The 23,385-nt window shown below is 39.4% G+C and overlaps 1 protein-coding gene across 8 annotated transcripts in view; it reads left to right on the top strand.

Annotated features, from left to right (window-relative positions):
* Positions 1–23,385, top strand: part of CALD1 (caldesmon 1) — a 170,475-nt gene that overhangs the window by 142,215 nt on the left and 4,875 nt on the right. For 4 of the 8 annotated variants that reach the window (XM_012650612.1, XM_012650611.1, XM_012650614.1 and 1 more), the window contains 7 exons: positions 6,218–6,363; positions 12,335–12,596; positions 15,174–15,314; positions 17,768–17,811; positions 17,909–17,990; positions 18,761–18,898; positions 19,319–19,414. In XM_012650612.1, coding sequence (XP_012506066.1) covers positions 6,218–6,363; positions 12,335–12,596; positions 15,174–15,314; positions 17,768–17,811; positions 17,909–17,990; positions 18,761–18,898; positions 19,319–19,414 — 909 coding nt within the window. Of the gene's footprint in view, positions 1–729; positions 808–6,217; positions 6,364–12,334; positions 12,597–15,173; positions 15,315–17,767; positions 17,812–17,908; positions 17,991–18,760; positions 18,899–19,318; positions 19,415–23,385 lie in introns of all 8 variants that reach the window. The other 4 variants (XM_012650610.1, XM_012650609.1, XM_012650616.1 and 1 more) reach the window with 3 other exon arrangements.

Below are 23,385 nucleotides of genomic sequence, written 5' to 3' on the forward strand. Positions count from 1 at the left end.
AAAATAAATAAATAAAAATGTCAAAACCCTGATTTGCCATCATGTAGACCTGAGCTTAATGTAGACTTGCAGAAAGCCATTCATCTGGGATAGTATCGATTTATAACTGACTGATAATTAAGAGCATACATTTTGCTACTTTTTCCATCTGGGTGACACAAATTCATGTAGTCCAAGGAAGGGTGGAAATAGTGGGGGGGGTGTTGTTTGTAAGGTACAAAAGATTTTTTTCTGTCTGCAAGACTGCATTTAAAGCACTATACCTAACCATTACCACCATCACCACCACTCAAAAAAAAAAAAAAAAGGAAAAAAGAGATGCTTGCATATTCACCTTTCCAGAACAAACTCTATCACTAAGTCCACATTGCACTGAAGTTGTTGTTCACTCCTGCTTCTGTGCAAGGGGCTCATGAACACAGCTATATTTGAGAAGATCATGAACAAAGTGCACCAAACCACACGTGAGGTTTGTAAACACACACAAGCAGTGCCACGTCATGCTAGATTTCAGAGTGCACAATGGCAGGCACATGAGAAAATGTGGGAAGAAAATAGCCCACATTGCTATTTAGAACCACAGGCACCAAGCAGGAAACGTGAGCACTCAGACAGCGGAAGAGAAGCCATCCTGCGGCACATGCAAAGTGATCTGAGCACCTCTCACTCTTGTAAGCTAGAAAGGGCTGCTTTTACACGAGTGACTTTACCATTCTTGAAAATAAAAAGGAAGAAGAAAAGGGAGCTAAAGTACAAGCTAAAAGAGACAAGTCCCAAGAAGACAAGCCCGCCTTCAAAAAACAAGAGGTAAATATTATTGAGAAGTGTTCTGATCATAAAGTAACAGAGAGCAGTGTTCATAGCATCTTAGATCTGACAATCTTAAAATTATAACCTCGAATCCAGTGTTTTTCAAGCCACAACTCGTGATTCATTGAACGGTGAGATCAGCTTAGAGTGTCTCAAAATTAGTTCAATGTGTCAATTGGCATTTTAAAAAAGTGAAATGGAATAGAAAGTATCAAAGAACATTGTAGGGAGTAAGTATTGCATTGTCATATAAATTGTCTCTCTTACTGTGGGTCACAGTCAAAAAGGCTTGGAAAGCATTCTGGAATCAATCTATCCTGCTTTCTACTCTTCTGAGTGCTAATATTTTCCCTTGAGCCATCCTACTTTCACTTCAATTATGAAATATTTCCAACTGGCCTTGATTAATACTTTAACTTTTCAAAGGAAAAACACCCCCGCACATCTCAGTAGGAAATTTGGTGAACGGAAGATGGTATTTGGTTTCCGAAAGAAAAGTTTGGCCAAATGTTCTGCATTGCATTTCTGAGGCACACACGGTGCCAGGGTGTTTGACTGTGGGTAAATGAACGAGGCAGTGGACCAAAGGCTGCTGCCGGCGGAATGTCATGGTGCTCTGATGTAGTCAGAATGTCACATCAGAATACCTGACCTCATTTTAACCATCATGCTTATATTAGCTCCAAATAATCCTAAAAATTGAGATTATATCTAATAAGTTCACAGTACTCGAACATGGTAAAACTGAATTATCGGAGATAGGGAGAATTGAATTACTTTGCCTACGGGACCAGTGAAGTGTAGCCATTGAGTGCCAACCCAAATGGACTCTTGCTACATTTCTCTGCCTATTATGGCATCTATTAAGAAAACTCAAAATTTTAAACAGAAAAATCCGTATTTAGAAAACAGATGACCAGATTAAATAGGGGGTGGGTTATTTTCTTAAATATTTTTCATAAAATCCATGTGAAAAATAAGAACCTTTAGTTCATGTTATATATGATATTTATGTTAATATTCATGTTCCTCTCTGTTTCTAATAGAACTTGTGGTGGTTTGGGAGTGAGAATTGCATGTGAGCACTGGCCATCTAAAGGAAGGAGAAATGTAAATGCTAAGAACTGGGAAACTGAATTTAGCTCTCACGAGGTAGCTAAGAACACAGTTAAACATGTTGGGAAATACTGTTTTCATTTGGGGACAGAAGAACGCCTTACAAAGTCATCTACCAAAAAAAAATGGAAGTCACCTCAGAGCTAAATTCAGACAGAAATGTCACACATGGGTTCCTCTAGAAAGCTAGTGTTTCAGGGTGAATATATTTGACTACAGAAGGAAGTGGGCATGAAATGATGACTCCGAGATTAAATATGTGGGGGAAGGGAGGCTCTAGAAAACACTGCTTGGGGTCTATATTTAAAATTTTATTCACCTCACTAAGATCGAATTTGTTTTTAGTGACCAAAGCATTGTACGCCTGCGCGTGGTGTCTGAGAGCTAGACACCATACTCACCCATGCTCACCCGGATCATCCTTCGGCCTCTTCTCAGAGGAGGCCCCGGGTCAACAGTGTCCATGGTACCATCAGACACTCCTGGGAACGATTCGAGGCCTTTCCCAGTGTGCCCCACAGCACATTCCAGTCTCCCAAAACTTTTGACCTTTTTTTTACACAGGCCAGATAAGCTCCTCAACCCAAGCTTAAAAAAAAACAAACAAACAACAACAACAAAAAAACACTGTATTCCCCTTTTAACATTGTGTACATAAACTACTGGTTGAACAACTAGGTTTTCCCCTTTCCAGCTAGTTGTGTTGTTACTTTATGTAGATAGCTTTAAATCGTGTTTACATGATTCAACCATTTTAGACAACCTGTTGGTTTTTTATTCCTTTTTGTTCAGAAAAAAGTAAAAACCAAAAAGCAAACTACAACCTTTCCTTTCAAGGACCTATGCAACGTGGGCAGAGTAGGTGAACCACAGCTAAACACAAACATCACATGAGCCTTCTTAAAGAAAACATTTCCAGATATCACTCCAAGGTCTGCAAACAAACAAACAAGCAAAAATATACAACCTGTGTTTCTCCACTGCAGTTTAACTCTGTTTGTGGCGATGGGTCGCAGAGGATCACCAACCTTGAAACTTGATTTAGCTTTCTTTTGCTCCTCTCCAATTATAAAAAGCCTCTTTTTAGTTCCCGGGAGCTATTTTTTCCCCCCACCTCTAACAGAAAAATGAAGTTTCTAACAGAGCTGCTCGTATGATATTAAAAGTGATGTTCATGTCTCCAGGCCAACACTTCCCAAATGTTAGCATGCCTGCTAATCACCTGGGAATCTTGTTAAATGCAGCATCTGATTCAGTGAGGTCTCTGTGGTCCATGGACCAGACTTGCAGTAGCAAGGAATCCAGAAAACATCCGTGTGCTGTAAATTGGACCCAAAAAAGGATTTGGGGCTTCCGAAACTAACAAAAGCCTATTAAACCTAGTCTGGAAAAACTGTAGCTTGCACCCAGTTCTTATTACTATTCTGGAATCAAATAATGCAATACAGTCCAGACTCACATCTCAATCCTTTTTGACTTGCTCGCTTAACTTTTTGAGTATTTCTCTGGCACAAGGACATGTCACTTGAAGTCCCACCCCCCCACACACACTCATGTGTTATTCCATTGGATATTCCACATATCCAGAGTTCTAAAATCCAAGCGATTGTATTTGGTCAGAGCCTTTCTTAAGAGTATGCTAATGTTATCCGTATATGAAGCACATAAACTCTTTCAATATACTTGGTTACCTATTATTACTTCTGCACAGATTTTCTTCATGGTAACATTCTGACCTGGAAGGTCTAATGCCTTTACCAAGGAGCACAGAATCCCATGGATTTGGGTCGAATCTGCCACAGAATCCAAAAATAAAATTTAGAGGCTCTATGGAATTAACTGTATTTATTTCCCAGAAGGAGAAAATAGTTTTCAGTCAAACTCAAATTATCATTATTACATGGAGAATGTTTCTAAGAAAGTTTTCCAACAGGAATATAAGCCTACCATCCACTATAACATTTGCCAATAAAGACAGAGCTTGAAAAAAGGGGGGGGGGGGGATTTTTCTTCTGTTAGACATGTATTGTTTTTCAAATCTATTTTAAAGACTTTTTTGGCCAGTAAACCAGATAATACATTTTGGAAGCATGGAAATATTTCTGGCTCCAAAATAAGAGAAATGAATTAAAGGGAACTTCTCTACACAGTGTTCCACAAATCATGAGATTTGACTCAGAATTTGTTTCATGGGTACCCTTGAAATGGGACCCCCCTCACCTCCAAATATGTATCCCCAGATGCTTCTTAACCAAAATATAAACTTGAGTCCATGGTTTCTGGGGCTAAATCTAATAGTGGTGGCAAAAACGAGAATATACTCTGCCTCCTCCTGCCTGTCCAATGAATACTGCTTTATTCTTGAGTGGCCACCAAGGAACCACCGTCAAGCTGCGGTACAGGCCATGAGCTTCCTTCTCTTTGCTGTAGGCCCTCACGACCAACCAGGAGCCAAGAGGGAAATGACAGGATGAAAGAGTAGGAAGGGAGCCTCTAGTCCAATCCTGTCCTTTTACACTCATGAGACCAGCATCCCAGAGAAATTAGGTGACTTGTTCACGTAACACAGCTGGTTTGTTGACAGCACTAGAACCAAAAGTCAGGTTTCCTGACTTGCAGACAGAGGTCTTGGAGGGAATGCAAAACACAATTCCCCTCTTCAGCATGTCCGAGGGACATCCTAGGTATATACCTCCTGAAGAAAGATTAAAATCTTAATTAGGGCAACATAGTAGTGAATACTTCATCCGTAGTAACGTGATCAAATAACACCCAAAGAAGACAGTCAAAGGACTGTTGAAGGCTCATCAGAAAAGAGCAAAAACAATGGACTCTGCTTTGTTAAACATGCGCTTTAGGAGTTCAGAGAGTATTTGAAGAATAGGTGGAAAGAAGTGAGTGATCTGGCCAAGGGAGAACATTCTAGGCCACACTACCTAAGCCCTAAGTTCTTATGGCCTCCCCTTCCTCTGCAGGTTTCTTTAGAGCAATAGTGCTTTGTAACTGTTTGTCTTTAAAACAACAATAATGCCCGGGTGCGGTGGCTCATACCTGTAATCCTAGCACTCTGGGAGGCCAAGGCGGGAGGATTGTTTGAGCTCAGGAGTTCGAAAGGAGCCTGAGCAAGAGCAAGACCCTGTCTCTACTAAAAATAGAAAGAAATCAATTGGACAACTAAAAATATATAGGAAAAATTAGCCGGGCATGGCAGCGCATGCCTGTAGTCCCAGCTACTCGGGAGGCTGAGGCAGAAGGATCGCCTGAGCCCAGGAGTTTGAGGTTGCTGTGAGCTAAGCTGACACCACGGCACTCTAGCCCAGGCAAAAGAGTGAGACTCTGTCTCAAAAAAAAAAGAAAACAACAATAATGAACCTCACCTGTTTTCACACTCATCTTTTAAGAATGGGCGAGATGATATAGGTGAAGTAATTTGAACTCCTTTCCCACCCTCTCCTTCAAAAAGCTATATAAATTCAGTTTACTTTGGAAAAACCTGTCTCATTAACCGTGAGAAACTTGTAACACAAAACCCATAAAATATTAAGGCTACCACCTGCCCTCACGTGTCATCTTCCTCTGTCTCCCATAACAATCACAAAACCACTTCCAGAGAACTAAAGTTTCACTGGCAATGGAAGTCAAGATAAACTCTGGAATATTTCCTATTCCATTCTAACTTTAATGTTTAGATGACTGCAAACATGGCCCCACAGATCCCACATATCTTGCATCCTCCCCTTAAAGGTCGGATTATTATGTGTCCACCCTTGGGCACTAATTTCTCATTCGATTAAAATACAAGGGTGGTCTTCACCAGAATTGGCTGGGCGGATTTAGCTAACCTAGTAGGTTTCCTCTTCTGTCCTCCTCATTTGTGTCCTTCTCAAAGATTCTCTCTCCATCCAAGAGACAGTCCAAGCAACCTGGCCACTCTAACTTCAAAGCCACTCTAGTAGTAATTACTCTTCCCAGTGGGAACTGCAAACAGCTTATGTGAAGTTCCCAGAACTCAATAGTTTCCAAACCGTAACATTCCTACTGCTCTAAAAAAATAAAAACCCCAGTGAGATCAGGGATGATCTTGCCTTCCTAAAATTGTGGTCAAGGTCTTTATTCACAAGCTAAAGGACCATAGCTCATGCTGTAAGAATTTTCTCTGACACCCGATCTATCACACTGGGTGGTTTGTTTTCTGCCTTCCTAACAATTTTGGGTCTTACTTGGTGATACCAGCCAAAATCTAATAAGAGTTTTATCGTTATGTTTCTTCCTGATATGTACTGTTGGTTAGATCAAAGATGAGAAGATTAAAAAGGACAAAGAACCCAAAGAAGAAATTAAGAGCTTCATGGATCGAAAGAAAGGATTTACAGAAGTGAAGTCACAGAATGGGGAATTCATGACCCACAAACTTAAACATGCTGAGAACACTTTCAGGTAAGAAGTAGTGACTAGTTAACAGTGACTGTGTTCACATGTGGGGGGAAAAAAAAATCAGTCTCCCTATCCTGTGCCTCCAGACAGAAATGTGCTAAACAGGCAACATGCTTTTGTTGTGAGATCATTAGCCATTGTCTTAGAGATACTCAGTCAGCAGGTCCGGCACTCATATCACTAACAGAAGACCAGCAGTCACAGCTTAGACAGGGCTTAATCTGCTTTTCCCATTATCCCAAGAGGCAGATAGATCATTCTTGGTGTCCATGTTTTTATTCACTGACCTAATATGCTCATGTGAGATCAGTTTATTAGAAAACATTATGACTGGGGTTAGTATCATTGATTCATTCTTTATATATGGTCTGATCACCTTCATAGGAGACCCTTCTCAGTAGCATTTTCAAGAATGCATCTTCTGAAGGTTGTAAATAAATGTTGCATAAAGCTAAGATTGTTCTGTGCCAAATACTTGGGAGACATTGCGTTAAACTAAGTTGATCAGATCTCTTTACCACTAGACTTTGAGAGCCCTTAATGTTAATTTTTACTGGGAATCTCTAAGAGGGGAGGAGAGGGCATGGAACTACAGCTCCCTTCCATACAGTTTGGAAAAAACCCTCTTGTATATCATCAGCTTCCCCCTCCACACCTATGGAAAATCCTGGCAATTGGCTGTAGGATAGACTAGACCAGGTTATACAGGCAAATTCTCATTTCTAGATACAAATGGATACTGAGAGCTCTGCACCAGTTCTGTAGAAGAATTTAAGGCGCAGAAGCCTTCCATGGAACTATATGATTCTCTGTGCCCCATCCCCGCAAACACTCCTTCCAACCACTGGTGCCAAATCTCAACTTCTGTCATGTCACTGGCTCCTGTGTCAGATGTGCTGGAAGAGAGTCCTGGGTTTCTGCAATGTGGATTTCCATGGGGTTGTTCTTTGGACAGAAGCCTTGCCTGTAGATCCTGTTTTTCTGAACACTGCAAATAAGAAAGTCCCCAGGCAGGTATGATGTAGAAGTTTGGCATGGTCCTTACACCAAAGCCTTTGTAACATGTAGAAGCAAGTGGAGCTAGTAGGAATGGACATTCCAGGCTCATCTAAAAGGCTAAGATGGATAAATATAGTTGCCCCAAAACAACTTTTCTATACAAAACTTTGAACAGAAACCTAGTCATATTTATCCAAAGGAAAGCCTAAAGTACACAGAAGAAAAAGTGTGCCTAAAAGGTCTAAATGCAACTGTGAAGGAGTAAGAAAGGTAGAATCTATAGATATTACTTGGGATTGGTAAGAGAGTAGGTGTGAAAATTAAGAGTTTATTGGAAATTCATAGAAAATCTACAAAGTAAGTTGATTTAGGTTGATAAGCTGAGTCCAAAGCTTGCTGAAGTGCCTGTAGTTTAATATTTTAAAGCCCTGGAATAGTGTCAGGTTCATGAAAAATGTTCAATGAATATTACCTAAGATTACTATTTTTTATTGATAGCTTAAACTATGTTTTCTAGGTATAAGCTTTATTTCTGTTAAGAGAAATAATGTTTAAAAAATCTGTCAGTAGTAAAAAGTTTGGTTAACAATTAGCGAACCTGCCAACAAACCTCAGTCAAAGCTCAAATTAATAAGTAACATGCCTATTGTGTAGAAACCCAAAGAGCTGGGAATTGAAAGAGAAGAAGAGTCCCAAGAGATGGCAACAACTTGAGCAATGAAAACCCACGCATGTGACTCTAGCCTTAATTCTTCCATTTTTGGGCAGAAAAACAAAACCAAGAACAAGCTGCCTCCATAGTATTCATTTTTGTTTAGCCACCAACATATGTGAATGTTAGTTTCAATTAGAAGTTAATGCTGATAGAAACAGAGAAGCATGGTTTTCCTCCATGTACTTATAAAATGAGAAAGGAAGAAAGTATGAGCCTCTATTTAGATATAGCACCTACTAGCTTAACTGTAAACAAGCTTTGTTCTTAATGGTCAAAGGCCTGATGTTCATCTTGACTTAAACCTAAAGAAGCCAAGGATAGGGGAGAGAACGTTATGGAAGAAATTTCCATAGGAAGTGGCCCCTAATGCTGAGGGCATGCCTGCAAATATAGGCAGAGGCGATGTGGATAAAACTCTTGCTCCTGTTTTGAGCATAGCTTTTGATGTTTGATTTAATTACTGTCCCCTCTGATATTCCTGTTTTCTTGTAACTAGATTGTTTTCTCTAAAACATGACATAAAAAGCTCAATTTGATGAGAAAGTTGTGGAGATAGCAGATTATATCAAGGGTGTTATGGAAAGTACAAAATGAGGGGTTTTTTTTTTAAGGTGGGAATTAAAAAGTTTTTTTCTGATTATAGAAAAAAATGTGCTCATTCTAAAACACTCAGAAAATAGGATAAAAATAAGCACCCACCACCCAAAGATAATTACAGGTAACATTTTTTCCAGATATGTATATATATAATATTCAAGATAGACACACACATATATATTATATATATATATGTGGCTATAATTATAAATATATATTTTTAATTGATTCTTGTACCATGCATAACAATATATCACAGATAGATTTCTATACCAATAAATATAAGCCTACAATTAATTGTGTTAGATTATTCCGCTGAATATTATAACTGAATATTATGACTTATTTAACCAATCCCTAAGGACAGGCATTTTGATTGTCCAAAATGAAGACCAAGCGACACCTAGTGGAATCTAGAGATGTGTTCCGTGGGCATGTGTTTTGCCATTCCAGCTCCTGTACATTAGGATGAACACAAAGAGCAAATTTGTTTTTGAACAGAAAGACCTTAAATTAACTGAGAGAGGAGTCACAGGCCTGTGAACTTTTAATACCCTGAAAAAGAAACATGAAGTTTAAAGGAACTCTCAACGTTGAGTTCAAAATAAAAGAATTCATCTTTAACTGTCAAGAGCCTGGAACAGTATTTGAAAACTTTTTAACCTCAGTCCTTAGTAAAAAATAAATTTTACATCATGACCCTGTACATATCTACATATATATTAATAACTAAAACCAGTGGGTCAAGAAATGGTACTTCTTTTTGCTCTGTACAATGCACTCTGATGTTTCTATTTCATTTTTTTAAATGCTGATTACAATCCACTAAATTGATTTTCTCACCTATAGCATGAAAAACATTGTCCTGGAAGAAACAGTATATTCAGAAATTCTTCAGCGTTTAAAAAGCATGATATGTACACTATAAAGTCAATATTGTATGATGTATATCTTGAACCCATTCTTTTTATTCCTCTTGCTCCATAGCTAGAAATACTGTGCCATTCTTTAGATGGAACAAATGATATTAGAGAGTGATAATTCATTTGTTCCATACACAATAGTGCCAGGAATGGGCTACCTATGTTCAGATCTAGTAAAGAATGACCTCATAAATACTATCACATAAATACTTACTTGATAGTATTTATTAATAAATAACAACAAACTATATACTCTTAAAGACTACTTATAACAAGGCCCTTTGAGCACACCATTAAATTCTTCTAAAGTCCCAGGAGAATCCAACTCACATGAATTCTGCTTTAGTGAAAAACGTAGTGTTCTACTGAAGTTCTATTTTGAGTAACAACATGTTTTGAAATTATCAATGTTCTAACTCTATTAGATGGCAAATTTATTAAAGGATCTTAAGGGGTCAGTAGGTGCTAATGAAATCTTGCCATCTTTTTATATGATTTGTGTAAAATAATAAGAATACCAGTTCTGGTATAAATTTTTAACATAAGGACTCAGGATAGCATTCTGTCTTGAGTCAGAACATTTTCCAGATTCTGCAATAAAATCCCTGTGGGCCCTCCTTAATCACAAAAGTTAATTCAACATCATTTCAATTTTAGTTCCTACTTATGTAAAACTTACCCATTTCTTCCTGTTTTATAAGCTCTGCTATCTGATGAAGCTTTGCTTCCACTCCAGCAGGAAGGTAGCTAGACCTAGACTGTAGAAATTCTAGAAAACTAGAGGTAGGAAATATTTTTTCACAGACTCTCTGTCATCAAGGTTTGAGGTGAGCCATAGGGAGGTAGGCTGACATATTGTATTTCAATTGATTCATTATTTTATAACAAATCATATTTAATTTCAGGTATAATCATAGTACAGGGTATCCCAAAAGTCACCCTATGTAGGGAAAATTGGAAATTGTAGCTAAATGTACCTTTATTTACAAAATATTCATTACAAAATGTTACGAAATTTTTCCTTTGTAATGACAAGAAGAGTACACTTGGTAGAGAAGCATTAGAATCTGGTCATGGGTCAACCACTTTCTAGCTATCAAAAGTCTGGGTAATAATTTTTTCTCGCCTATGGTTCCCTTATCATAAGATGGGATAATAGATGTCAACTTCCAAGTTATTGTGACTGTTAAATGAAAATAATGAATATGAAAAGGGTTAAGAAAGCATAAAGAATGACATCTAAGTAACAACCCTAATCACATCATTTCAAGCTAACTTAGTAATTTTAAGTCCTTATAAGCAGTATTCCAGTTGTGGTGGGTTAAAAATACACAAATCGAAGCTATAGGTTAGTGCATAGCCATTCAGAACTTTCCTGAAGCAGCTCTGTAAAAATAGACATACATTACTGTATTTAGCTCTTAATCAAGAGGCAACGGGTAATTTCATCTACCCCAGAGATCGGCTGCTAGAGTCAAGCTGAAGGCAACATTGTGGATAGACATGGATTTATTTCAGTGCCTACCTCTAGTTCGGCCACCGTTTCCCATTCCCAGTGCCTGAGCCTTTCTGGCTTCCCTCCTGTTCCATGACTGCAGGCAGATCCAAGCTCACCAGTAACTTATGGGAGAGGACCAATAGGACCACTCTTAGATTTTAGAACTCATTCTAACAATAATGTTTTGGACTACATACCTTCCTTTCTAATAACAACTAATATTTATACTATAGATGATACATAACTTAACATTGATATAATATATAATCCTATATGACCCCCTTGGGTAAATAGAGTAAATAGTATTTGCCCATTTTTTCCATGTTACGGCATGTATCATGGTTCTTTTTAAAATCGTGATAAAAAACACATAACATAAAATTTACCATCTTAACCATTTTTAAATGTACAGTTCAGCAGTGTGAAGTATTTGATAAATTCACACGGCTGTGCAACAGATCTCCAAAACGCTTTTCATCCTGCAGAACTGAAATTCTACATCCATTGAGCAACAACTTATTTTCTTCTCCGCCTCCTTGCCCCCCCTCCCGAACTACCATTCTACTTTCTGTCTCTATGTATTTGACTGCTTTAGATCCCTCATGGAAGTGGAATCGTAGAGTATTTGCTTTTTTGTGTCTGGCTTATTTCACGTAGCACAGTATCTGCAAGCTTCATCCACGTTGTAGCATGTAACAGGATTTTCCTTCCTTTTTGAGGCAGAATAACATTGCGTTGCGTGGATATACCACATTTTGCCTATTCATCCCATCATGGGCATTGGGTTGCTTCCATCTCTTGGCTATTGCGACTAGTGCTGCTAGGAACGTGGGTACAGAGAGATCTCTTCCAGACCCTGTCTTCAATTCTTTTGGATGTACACCGGAAGTGGGATTGCTGGGTCACGTGGTAGTTCTATTTTTAATTTTGGGGGGAATCTCCATAGTGTTTTCCGTAGCAGCTGCATCATTTTACAGGTCCCCCCACACCCCCACAGCCCCGCAGTGCGTATTTGCCCCATTTTACAGCCCAGGAAACCAAGGGCAAGTGGCAGAGCAGGGGCTCCCATTCAGAACTTGCGGTTCCAGGCAGATCCAACCTGCCTCTCGGGCTGGTGTGAGGACCAGTGTCCAGGGCGGTGGAGGTTTGGTCTGGGCCTGCAGACGGCCCTCCCCTCCCCCCAGGGGAGGCTGCAGGGCAGAAGCTGTCAACTCCTTCCCATTGCCCCCCCCCCCACCGCAGCCGCCCCGGAGGCAGGGCCGGCGGGGACGCCAAGGAGGCGGAGGGCGCGCCCCAGGTGGAGGCCGGCAAGCGGCTGGAGGAGCTTCGCCGCCGCCGCGGGGAGACCGAGAGCGAGGAGTTCGAGAAGCTCAAACAGAAGCAGCAGGAGGCAGCCTTGGAGCTGGAGGAGCTGAAGAAAAAGCGGGAGGAGCGAAGGAAGGTCCTGGAGGAGGAAGAGCAGAGGAGGAAGCAGGAGGAAGCCGATCGGAAAGCCCGAGAGGAGGTAAGGGGGGTGCCCGCTCTCCAGCCTCCGAAAACGTGTCCTGGTGACCCTTCTAGCTCAGAGACTCATCCCCCGCCCCAGTGCCACGGGCTCTTAAAAATATACGTTAAGAATGATAAACTTACTGTGTGCTAGGCACTGTTCTAAAACCTATAGACACTAATTTATCCAGTGCTCATAAGAACTCTCTGATGTAGGGCCTTATCCCCATTTTACAGATGAGCAAATGGAGGCACATAGAGGTTTTTTTTTTGTAATTTTCCTTGGGAACATTGGTCTTAACCCATGACCCTCCACTGCCTCTCAAAAAGGAGAAGTTAGAAAGCTGAAAAGGATAGAAGTTCTGTACATTAGTTACAAGAACTAAGTTACATGATATTTTTCTAATATTTGAAGAGTTTTTATGGAGAAGATTTATTTAAATCATTTTTAGGTTTGTTTTTTTTTAATGGACACATAAGTCGATGAGAATGTAAACAGGCAGGGAAGTGTCTGCTTTCTACCACATACCCAGGACCCCACACAGTGCCTGGTGGTGCAGCAGGAGCCCTATCATTAGGAACAGATGAATGTGTCCCATCTTTTAAGACAGAACTAAAAACTACAGGTTTAAGTTGCAAGGAGGGAAATTTTGGCTCGGCATATGAAAAAACATTTAACCAACTACAACTTATATTACTACAGTTTACAAAGTCCATTCTTTCCTTTCTTCCTGAGGCACATTATGAGTCTCATTTTATGAGAAGAGAAACCAGGGATCAAATAGTTTGAATAGGCCGGGCGCAGTGGCTCACGCCTGTAATCCTAGCTCTCTGGGAGGCCGAGGCGGCGGATTGTTTGAGCTCGAGTTCGAAACCAGCCTGAGCAAGAGCGAGACCCCGTCTCTACTAAAATTAGAAAGAAATCAATTGGACAACTAAAACTATATAGAAAAAATTAGCCGGGCATGGTGGCGCATGCCTGTAGTCCCAGCTACTCGGGAGGCTGAGGCAGGAGGATCGCTTGAGCCCAGGAGTGCGAGGTTGCTGTGAGCTAGGCTGATGCCACGGCACTCACTCTAGCCCGGGCAAAAGAGTGAGACTCTGTCTCAAAAAAAAAAAAAAAATAGTTTGAGTGACTTGGTTGGAGATTCTTGACTAGTCTGTGGTAGAATCAGTACTGGGACCCAGCTTTTACAACTCTGAGCTGAGAGCTTCTGAGCAGTCATCTCACATCATTGAAAATATGCCCAGAAAGACTTCTGATGACTTTCTGACATGGATCTTGTATAAAATTTCCCTGAACTATGTGGAAAGTTTGGATATATTATTTTATGGTATCTCCAACTCCAACTTTCAATGAGACAATGACCTTTGGTTGGAAAGTGATTGGGATGATGGAGTTTTAGAATCAGATATTCCTGGGTTTGTATCCTAACTCTAACTCTTACACCCTGAGTCTAGGGAGAGTTGCTGGACTACTCTGTGCCTTCTTTTCCTCATCCGTGAAATGGTATCTACTTCGCGGGATTATTCTGATGATGAAATAGATCATTGTATTCACAGTGCCCGGCACATAATGGGCGCTCAAAAAGTGGTAGTTATCATTATTGTTGTCATTGCTATTATTATTATTTAGGGGAGGAGAGTACCAGGGAAGGCAGAAGGAGAATCATGAACCCTTAAAGCTACTGTATCGGACCTAGGAGATTATTTGTTCTACCTCCTGCCAAGCACAGCATCCTTCTGCCACGTCCTATGACAGATGAACATCTAGTCTCTGCTTGAGAATATCCAGGGATAATGATCTCAACAGTTTAAAAAAATACAAAAGCCTGCATAAATCTCTCAGAAAACCATTCATAGAGGATGTGTCACTTGATCAGAGCTCCAAATTTTTTGTCTGATGGAGAAGACAGGGCAGGGTATTTTAGGCTGGGAATGAAGGCACCGAGGGGTTAATGAGCACGTTGTACACATCTGTGATGTCACCACTATGGTGCAGTATCTACATCATTGCAGGTTGGTCAAACCATCTAAAATAATCTATTCAGTTAAGGTCGGGGTGGGCAACCATAAAATCATCCCTTGTACATTCGGCAAATGTAGGGCCATAGATTTATATAAAGTTTCACGTACGCCATCTCATTTGTCTCCACCACTCTCCTAGGAAGTAGGTAGAAGGCTGACGTATTCATTTTTCATATACAGAAATGAAGGTCAGTATTGAATAACTTACAGGATAGTGGTGATACTGATCACCCTTACGGAGATCATCACACTGAGCTTTTGTCTAAGCATTTTACATGTGCTTTCTCCTTTAGTCCTCATGAAAGCCCTATGCAGTGGCTACTATTGTTATCCCTGTTTTACAGTTGAGGCAACTGAGTCACAGAGCAGCTCAATAACATGGCCAAGGTTGTCCAGTTGGGAAGTGGCAGCGCCAGATTGCAAATGGCTTAGCCTCTGGTTAGACCTAGAAGGAGCAGTGTCCAGTCTAGGGCCTGAGTCTGCTGCCTCTCCGACCATGCTCTAGCACTCTTCTCTGCAGCCTTGAAGCTGATACTCATGTCCCTGTTATTTGTTCGTCCTCTCTTAGGAAGAGAAGAGGAGACTAAAGGAAGAGATTGAAAGGCGAAGGGCAGAAGCTGCTGAGAAACGCCAGAAAATGCCAGAGGATGGCTTGTCAGATGACAAGAAGCCATTCAAGTGTTTCACTCCTAAAGGTTCATCTCTCAAGGTATCTTTTTCTCAGAAAACCTTCTTATAATTACCTCTATTATACTAGAAATTTGATTTTAGCCCCTTATTTAGTTATTGATTATTCAGGGCCTTTCCTCCATGTATCTCTTTGCTATCCTTCTGCGTTAGTCTGTTCGGGCTGCTATAACAAAATACCTTGGACTGGGTGATTTGTAAACAACATAAATTTATTGCTCACAGTTCTGGAGGCCGGGAAGTCCAAGACCAAGGTGACAGCAGATTTATTTTCTGATGAGAGCCCTCCTCGTGGCATGCAGATGGCCTGCATGGCCTTCTCACTGTGTCCTCGTGTGGCGGAAATAGAGCTAGCGAGCTTTCTGGTGTCTCTTCTTATAAGAGTACTAATCCTATTGGATCATGATCTTGTGATCTCATTTAACTTTAATTACTTCCTTAGAGGGCCCATCTCCAAATACAGCCACATTGGAGGTTAAAGCTTCAACATATGAATTTTAGAAGGGACATAATTCAATCCATGGCACTGTTTTATTCATCGCTGGGTATTAACTTTTTTAGAAGGTACTCAATATATAATTTATTGGTTGGTTTTTCTGGCTGACAGGTGGCAGGGTTAATAGTAGGATGGACAGGTGGATGGATGGGCAGTATTAAACATGCTACTGCATCACATGGTTCTAAAATGTTTCACCTTATTCACCTTTTTCTATAAAAATATACTTCTCAGTTTATAATTAAAATCAGAAACATAAGATTTATATCATGGGCCTTTTATATCCCATAAACGCAGGGCTACCTGTAATACTTTTTTACATAGATTTTTATTTTCAGTAAGCGTTTTCTTTTCTCTCTGTAAGAAATCATTTGGAAAGAATGAAGTGCCCTTATTAACATCTATAAAAGTGTTATTCCATTGATATGAGGAGCAAAGCATGTTCTCCAGAAACATTGTGGTATTTACAAATTGTTCATGAATCCTAAGCCAGACCAAGTCAGAAAGAGCCTTTAACATCTTGGAAGACCGTAGAAGTGTTATAGACTGAATATTTCTGTCCCCTCAAAATTCGTATGTTGAAAACCTAACCCTCCATACGATGGTATTAGGAGGTGAGGCTTTTGGGAGGTAAATAGATCATGAGGGTGGAACCCTCATGAATGGGATTAGTGCCCTTCTATGAAGAGACACAGGAGCTTACTTGCTCCCTCTGTGCTCTCCACTATGTGAGGACACCTCTAGAAGGTGGCCATCTGCAAACCAGGAAGAGGGCCTTCACCAAACCCAGACATGCTGGCAACCTCACCTCAGACTTTCCAGCCTCCAGAAAGGTGAGAAATAGCTGTCTGTTATTTAAGCTCCTCGTTCTATGGTAATTTCTTACATTAGCCTGAACTCACTGAGACCAGGGGACACTCAACCATACTAGCCTAGGTTAACTGTAATCTAGTAGATTCCTTGGCTACCCTGAACAGGGAAGAAAATGGAACTTCTCAGCCTGTGTGTGTTTTGGCATATGCAGTCATGTGCAAAGAAGGTTTTACTACTTGCTGATGTTGGTAGGTGATGGCGGCAGAGGATATTTCTAGCCTGGAGTTGGCTATTACTTGGAGTCAACTAATATTTGCTGATTTATTGTTACGTCTAAATTTATGTGATACAGTTCTAGTAAAATATAATGTTTGATTTAGTAGCCTTAGTTATAGCAGAAAGAAGTTCCTAGCTTAAAAAAAAAAAAGAATTAGTCAAAAACCACTGAACTGCCTATTTAGCATATATCCATCACAGTTTCTCTGGGCTTATTTCTTTATTTCCCATTTGAGCTAAAAGGGGCTTCACAGGAAGCTTCAGCCATTGCTGGTGAGCTGTGCCCCATCCTTATTCCAGCCCCCACCCCCATCTTTTCCATTTCAGGGCAAATTAACTTCAACAATAGGCTTGACTCGCCGCTATCAAGTTAGTAAATCAGAGTAAGAAATAAGGGACTAGTTCACATTTCCTGGTTATCATTCTTACTCCGTCCTGTTGCATACCAAATATACAGTTAAAATGTTGTGGGAAAATTTTGTTAATCAAGTAGCATGGTATGTCTATAGTCATAATATGTCCTAGAGGGTAACTGGATATATTTTTGAAAAAATTATTGTGTTAGTCTTAAATTTTAATTACTTTGCCCCTGGTTTATATTATTTCAGAGACATTTTTATTCCACATCAATGTGGTCTTTAATTTGCCTCCAAAACTTTATATTTTTCTATGCATTTTTCTCTATCCTCTTGCCAATCCTACCTTCATCCCTCAAATCTCCCTGTCAAAGACCATAAGGTTCCTCTCCAGCAGAGCTGCTATGCACAGTACCTTACACACTCTTTGGTGTTTTCGTTCACCAGATTTGGGGATGACAGTGACATGAGCTGAGAGACACTGTTTATAAGCTGAAAATATTAACTGAATTTATTTTCTTTTTCAATTCCTAGATAGAAGAGCGAGCAGAATTTTTGAATAAATCTGCACAGAAAAGGTAAATATGGTTGATTGTTCAATTGAGAATAATCAGCTAATGTATGTATGGGAAGACTCTCCCATATGTTTACGTTCGCATGTATGTGTCTGTTCAGCAGTGGTGTGAAATCAACTCACCAAGCAGCAGTAGTCTCCAAGATTGACAGCAGACTGGAGCAGTACACCAGCGCCATTGAGGTGAGAATTGTCATCGTTGTCTTCCCATCAAACAGAAATAGACTCTGACTACACAGAAAATCATAAAAACAAGATTTTTATGGGACAAGAATCAAGTCTAGTAGCTACAGTAGTGTTAGAATATTGGTAATGCTTTATTACACTTTGAACTAGTGAAAGAGAAGTACAGTAATAAATTATAGAAGAGTTTTAAACAAATTATTGTTTACTACCTTTAGCCTGAATATGCTTTAATGAAGCAATTATTCTTTTAATAAATGGATTCATTGGTATTTAACAATATTATTTATATGTTCACAAGTATATCTTTAATATCCTAATTCTTTTTAAAATGTGTTCCCATATGTGGTTTAAATAAGCCCTTTATAATCTTGCTTAATCCTCTTTTGTTTACAAAACCTTTTATTATCAAATAAAAGTCATAGTGTAAAGTAATATAAAAGATAATAGCCAACCTGAGTTTAATTCTCAAGAAGTATCTATTGAAGAAACAAGGTAGAATAACACCTTAATAATAAATTTAAGGTGATATTTTTGTTGGTTTCCCAACAAAAAGCATGTTTCATTGTTGAAAAGTCCTCTGGTCTAGCTCTTATGGTTTACTTTGAGGGCTACGTGTCATCAGAATGCAGTTTCATAACAGAAATTATGACTCCCATTTTTGGTGAGTGAACTTTTTAAATGATAATGTTGAGGAAGACAAGCTTACTGTAATTCTTACTATAACAAACTTCTCAGCACCAATCCTAAAAATAATTCGCACATTTCAGGGAACAAAAACTGCAAAACCTCCAAAGCCAGCAGCGTCGGATCTTCCTGTCCCTGCCGAAGGTGTGCGTAACATCAAGAGCATGTGGGAGAAAGGCAACGTGTTTTCGTCCCCCGCCGCATCAGGCACACCAAACAAGGTGAGCGTGCGATTTTTGTCTTTTAAGTGTAGAGGAGTGGATTTTTTTTTTCAATGTTCTGTTAGGAATCACACTAAGTTTATAATAAAAGCAGTGAAGAAGGTGCAATCCGTACTTTGTTTTGCAATGACCACAAAAGCAAGCTCAGGGAGAATGTGTTCATGAGGCTGCACTATGTACCCAGCTCTGGCCACTGGCCACTGTACTCTGAAGTGCCCAAGGTTAGTTGTTAACCTTGGGGTGGGGATGGGGTGAGGTGCAGGGGGAAGAAAACCAGACGACATACTCTTTAAATATCAAGTGTAAAGTTTATGGCCATGTGAAATAATACTTAATAGTATTTTGAGGTTGCTCTGAAGATTCCCTCCCAGGTAAAGTTGACTTTTTTCTTGAATATTTTGGATGATTGACTCTTTATAGGAAACTGCCGGCCTGAAAGTGGGGGTTTCCAGCCGCATCAATGAATGGCTAACCAAAACCCCGGATGGAAACAAGTCACCTGCTCCCAAACCTTCTGTAAGTAGCTTCAGGTTTTTGTGGATTTCTTTGATCTCTCAGCTTCCAGCCGCAGAGGAAAAGAGTTGGTCTATTTACGTAGGAGAGACAGTGCTCCTGTTCTCTGTTGTCACTGAATGACAGACAAAGAAGTGTTCACATTTAGAACAGTCCTGAGCATCATACCACAATTACCCAGATGGTAAAATGGAACCAAATAATCACCTTTCCACCCTAACTGAGAGGAGGAGTTAGCCAGGATGTTGAGCAGTTCAAATTTAGACTCTTTACTGTTCTACTTCTTTAACTTCTAGTCTACAAATTATGCATAGGAATTGCAAAATGAAAGGTCAAATTACTTTGGCTACTTCTTTGTCAAGAGCATCCCTAGACTTATTCTCAAAAGAATGTGTATGTTGGCTATTTTGAACCCCTGTGTTCTAATTTGCCTAATTTCTATAACTTGGCACAAAAATACAGTTTTTGGGTAATTGTTGAATAATTGCTATAATTTTGTTGCAGCACCTCCAGAGAAAGTCATAAAACTGGAAACTAGAAAAACTGGTTATGAATGTTGTTTTTGAAAATCTAAAATTTTCTTATTTATTAAGTGTAGCCATATTACTAAAAAAAATTCTTTTAACCTTTTCATTGAATTATGATAACTACCTTGCATTTATCACTATAATAAAACACTTTATTATGCTCCCCACTGTATACTGCTGAGCTTTCTCCATTAAGTTAGCTTCTATGGATCTTTTTGGTGCCCAGGTAGCCAAGAGTCAACTGTCATAACCCTACATCCTAGAGGAAGAAGAAGAACTTTCCAAATCCCAGGCCTCTGTGCCATTGAGCCACAATGGCATTTAATTGCATCCATTGGCTCCATATGTAATTTCCAGAGTCACCAAATTTTGTCACTTTCCAATTTAAAAAGAAAAAAGACCCAGAAACTTGGGAGGCTGAGGTGGGTAGGACCACTTGAGCCTTGAGGAGTTTGATGCCAGCCTGGACAACACAGTGAGACACTGTCTCTAAAAAAATAAACTAAATAAAAAGAAAAAAGAAGAAATGGAAATGTTTGCGTATCCTTCTTGGGTGCAACTCCTTGAGCCATTTAGTTAATATTCAGCCTGAGATGTTTTGCATAAGGACTCACAGGAGCTATAAACTAATTTAAACCCAATTTACAATTGGAAAATCTTTATATATTGAAAAAAAACCCTTTTTCCCCTCTCTCAGTAGCTACAAGATAGGGGCCTATAATAGCAGACAGTCGAGGCAAGCGACCATACCTAAAAGGTATGTGCTGTTTAGTGCCTCAGGTTTCCCCAGCAGTGATGGTGACATAAAGAGTAGAAATTATTTTAAAAAACAAATAACAACAAAAAAAACATGATAATTTATATAAGTTCTGTGGTTCCAGACTAGTGATTATTAACCTTCTTGAATTATGGACCCCTGGGAGAACCTAATCAAATCTAAGCACCCTTCCCCCAAAATCATGCATATAAAGTTCAGGGAGTTCAGGGACCCACTAAAGAACTCTCAAGACAGCAAGGATAAGGAGAAAAAGATATATTTTATTCTTTGATGAGTATGGCACAGTGATAGAGATGGTAATTTTCTCACGTTTATAATATTTGCAATCTATTTCATTTCTATACCAGGTTATACTCATAAATTTGGTCCAGGACTGGCCCCCTCCTCTTTTGTCAGTACTTCACTGATCAGCTTACCATCATCTGTATGTCACCTCAATGGGAAGGTTAAAAAGATGAAATTCAGTTTTTTTTATACTAGGTATAACTGTTTCAAGATTTCTACACAAAAATAAATAAATAAATAAATAAATAAAACATGTTCTGGGGTTATTGACAGCTTCTTTAAAACGGCAGGCGATATAGGTATTACAGAGAAATTACAAAATCATTGCCTGCTTTACATACTATTTAGTAAGAGATTTGCTAGACCGCCTCCTAGAGGCTGGAGAGGAAAAATAAAGAAGAATGTGGCAATTAGTATAGATTTTAGTGATCTCTCTCTTCCCACTGAATTTTGTAGACTAGTCTGGCTTCTGGAATGAGGACCAACAATATGAAATTGATGTGGTAGATAAAGCACTAGTTTGAGTATACTTACTAAGCAACTTGAAGCTTCGTGTACATTCCAGTGGTAGTAGTAGCCTATATTTTTACCCCAACCCCATGTCAAAGTGTGGTAGCAACATCGCAGTCTGCACAGAGTGGCAGGAGGGTAGTTCACAAATACTGTGGGTTCAGCAGAAAAGAGAAGTTTCAGCAGAAGTTTCAGCGATGCAGAAAGAGCTGGAAGGATCCTGCAGGTGCATAAAGGTTGGAAGGAAAGAAGTTGAGTACCGGGAAAGCAGCTTGGAAAGTCAGGTCAAACAAGGATCCTAGGTCTTGTCCACAGGGTCTCACACTGGTGGCCTGCAGCTAAGATCTGGGTAGCTTGGCCCACACGGTTGTGCTTTATTTTTCTTTTTTAAATTATAACTTGAACACGTTTTTGAGAAATGGAGGCAGGCACCCTTGAATTGCTGTTTCCCTCTTCTCCTTATTTTCTAACACCAAGCCTCTTCAGGCATTTGTGTTTCCAATTTGGCCCTCCACCGCAGTCATCTGAGTTTGACATCCTTGAGACTCTGGCCAGACTGACCCTGAGCCCAGGATGTCAGAGGTTTACCTAAAGACAACAGAAAATAGGACTCCCTCACCACCACCACCACCCCCCAAAAAAATGTCTGATTTTGGACCAGAGACAATTTATTGTCAGCCCTGTGCTTATATGTCTTGGTAGGGATGGGTGGAGGAGAAAGTTTAGGTTTGTGTTTACAGATGTATGCCATGTGGCCACTAAGATGAAATCAGTACAGTTGTAATCTAGCAATCAAAAAATATTTTAAATAAAATTCTAAAAATCGTAGGGAAGTTCTTTCAACAAAATGGTTCTCACCCAGTGAAACCCCAAGAAGAAAAAGAGTAATTCATAGGATTAAAAAGTTGAGTTCTAGAACTCACCCCTCTTCCAGAAGTTATGTAATGATTTTAATATATGCTAAGAATTAAAAATGCTCAAAATAGTTTGTCACCCCAATATTATTTGGGGTCCCTGAAAATTAACTTATTTGGAATTAAACATCACTCTATACCAGATTCCTGCTGGAACATCTGTTGCTATTTGTGGGTAGAATTTACAGGACTTCGGTATAACTTTGTAACTGGAATTCAGTTCTGAGTATGTCTATTTTGGCTGGTTTGTCTAATCTTTGTGTCTAGTCTACATGTCGTACAGCAATTAAAAAGCTAATTTGTCTTTCTTTTTGTTTAAAAAAAACCCCAACAATGTCTTTCTTAGCTGACTTCTGTACTTCACTCTTTGATCTCTGGTTGATTGGAAACCTGCTTCTCCTGCCTTCATTTCTCCCTCTTCTTCCGGAGTGGTTCTTTGTCTAAAATGTAGTCTGGTCAGGTAATTCCATTTATATTTCCCCTTTGATTTAAAATGCCAACTTATAATTTGGATGTTAATATTTTCTTAAGAACTCTTTAAATTCTTTAAGTGATCTCTTAAGATTCATTGGCAGGATTTATGGGAAATGCAATCCATATTCTTAGGTAGAAGAACATTTATGTGAAAGAAAAATATTTGTCTCATGTGAATCAAATAAATAAAGGGATAATAGCCACTTTCCAGAGCTTCCATCAGCATGGTCCTAATTATAGTTTCCAAAATTTTAAAACAGTCTTCCAGACAACTTGGCAGCTTCTACCTACACTGGCAAATGTAGTGGAATTCTTCAAAAATAATCTGATTTGTTGCTTAATGGTTCCAAGTTAAATAGGTGTAACTCTTTAATAGAATATCAGGAATTCTTGCCACAGAGGAAATCCAGAAACTCAGTAAGATTAAGGCAAACCTGAAATGCTTCACATGGTCCCATTTAACTGTGCATTTTCAGTGTTGAGATC

The sequence above is a fragment of the Propithecus coquereli genome, unplaced genomic scaffold (assembly GCF_000956105.1).
Source record: "Propithecus coquereli isolate 6110/MARCELLA unplaced genomic scaffold, Pcoq_1.0 Scaffold335, whole genome shotgun sequence".
Classification (NCBI taxonomy): domain Eukaryota; kingdom Metazoa; phylum Chordata; class Mammalia; order Primates; family Indriidae; genus Propithecus; species Propithecus coquereli.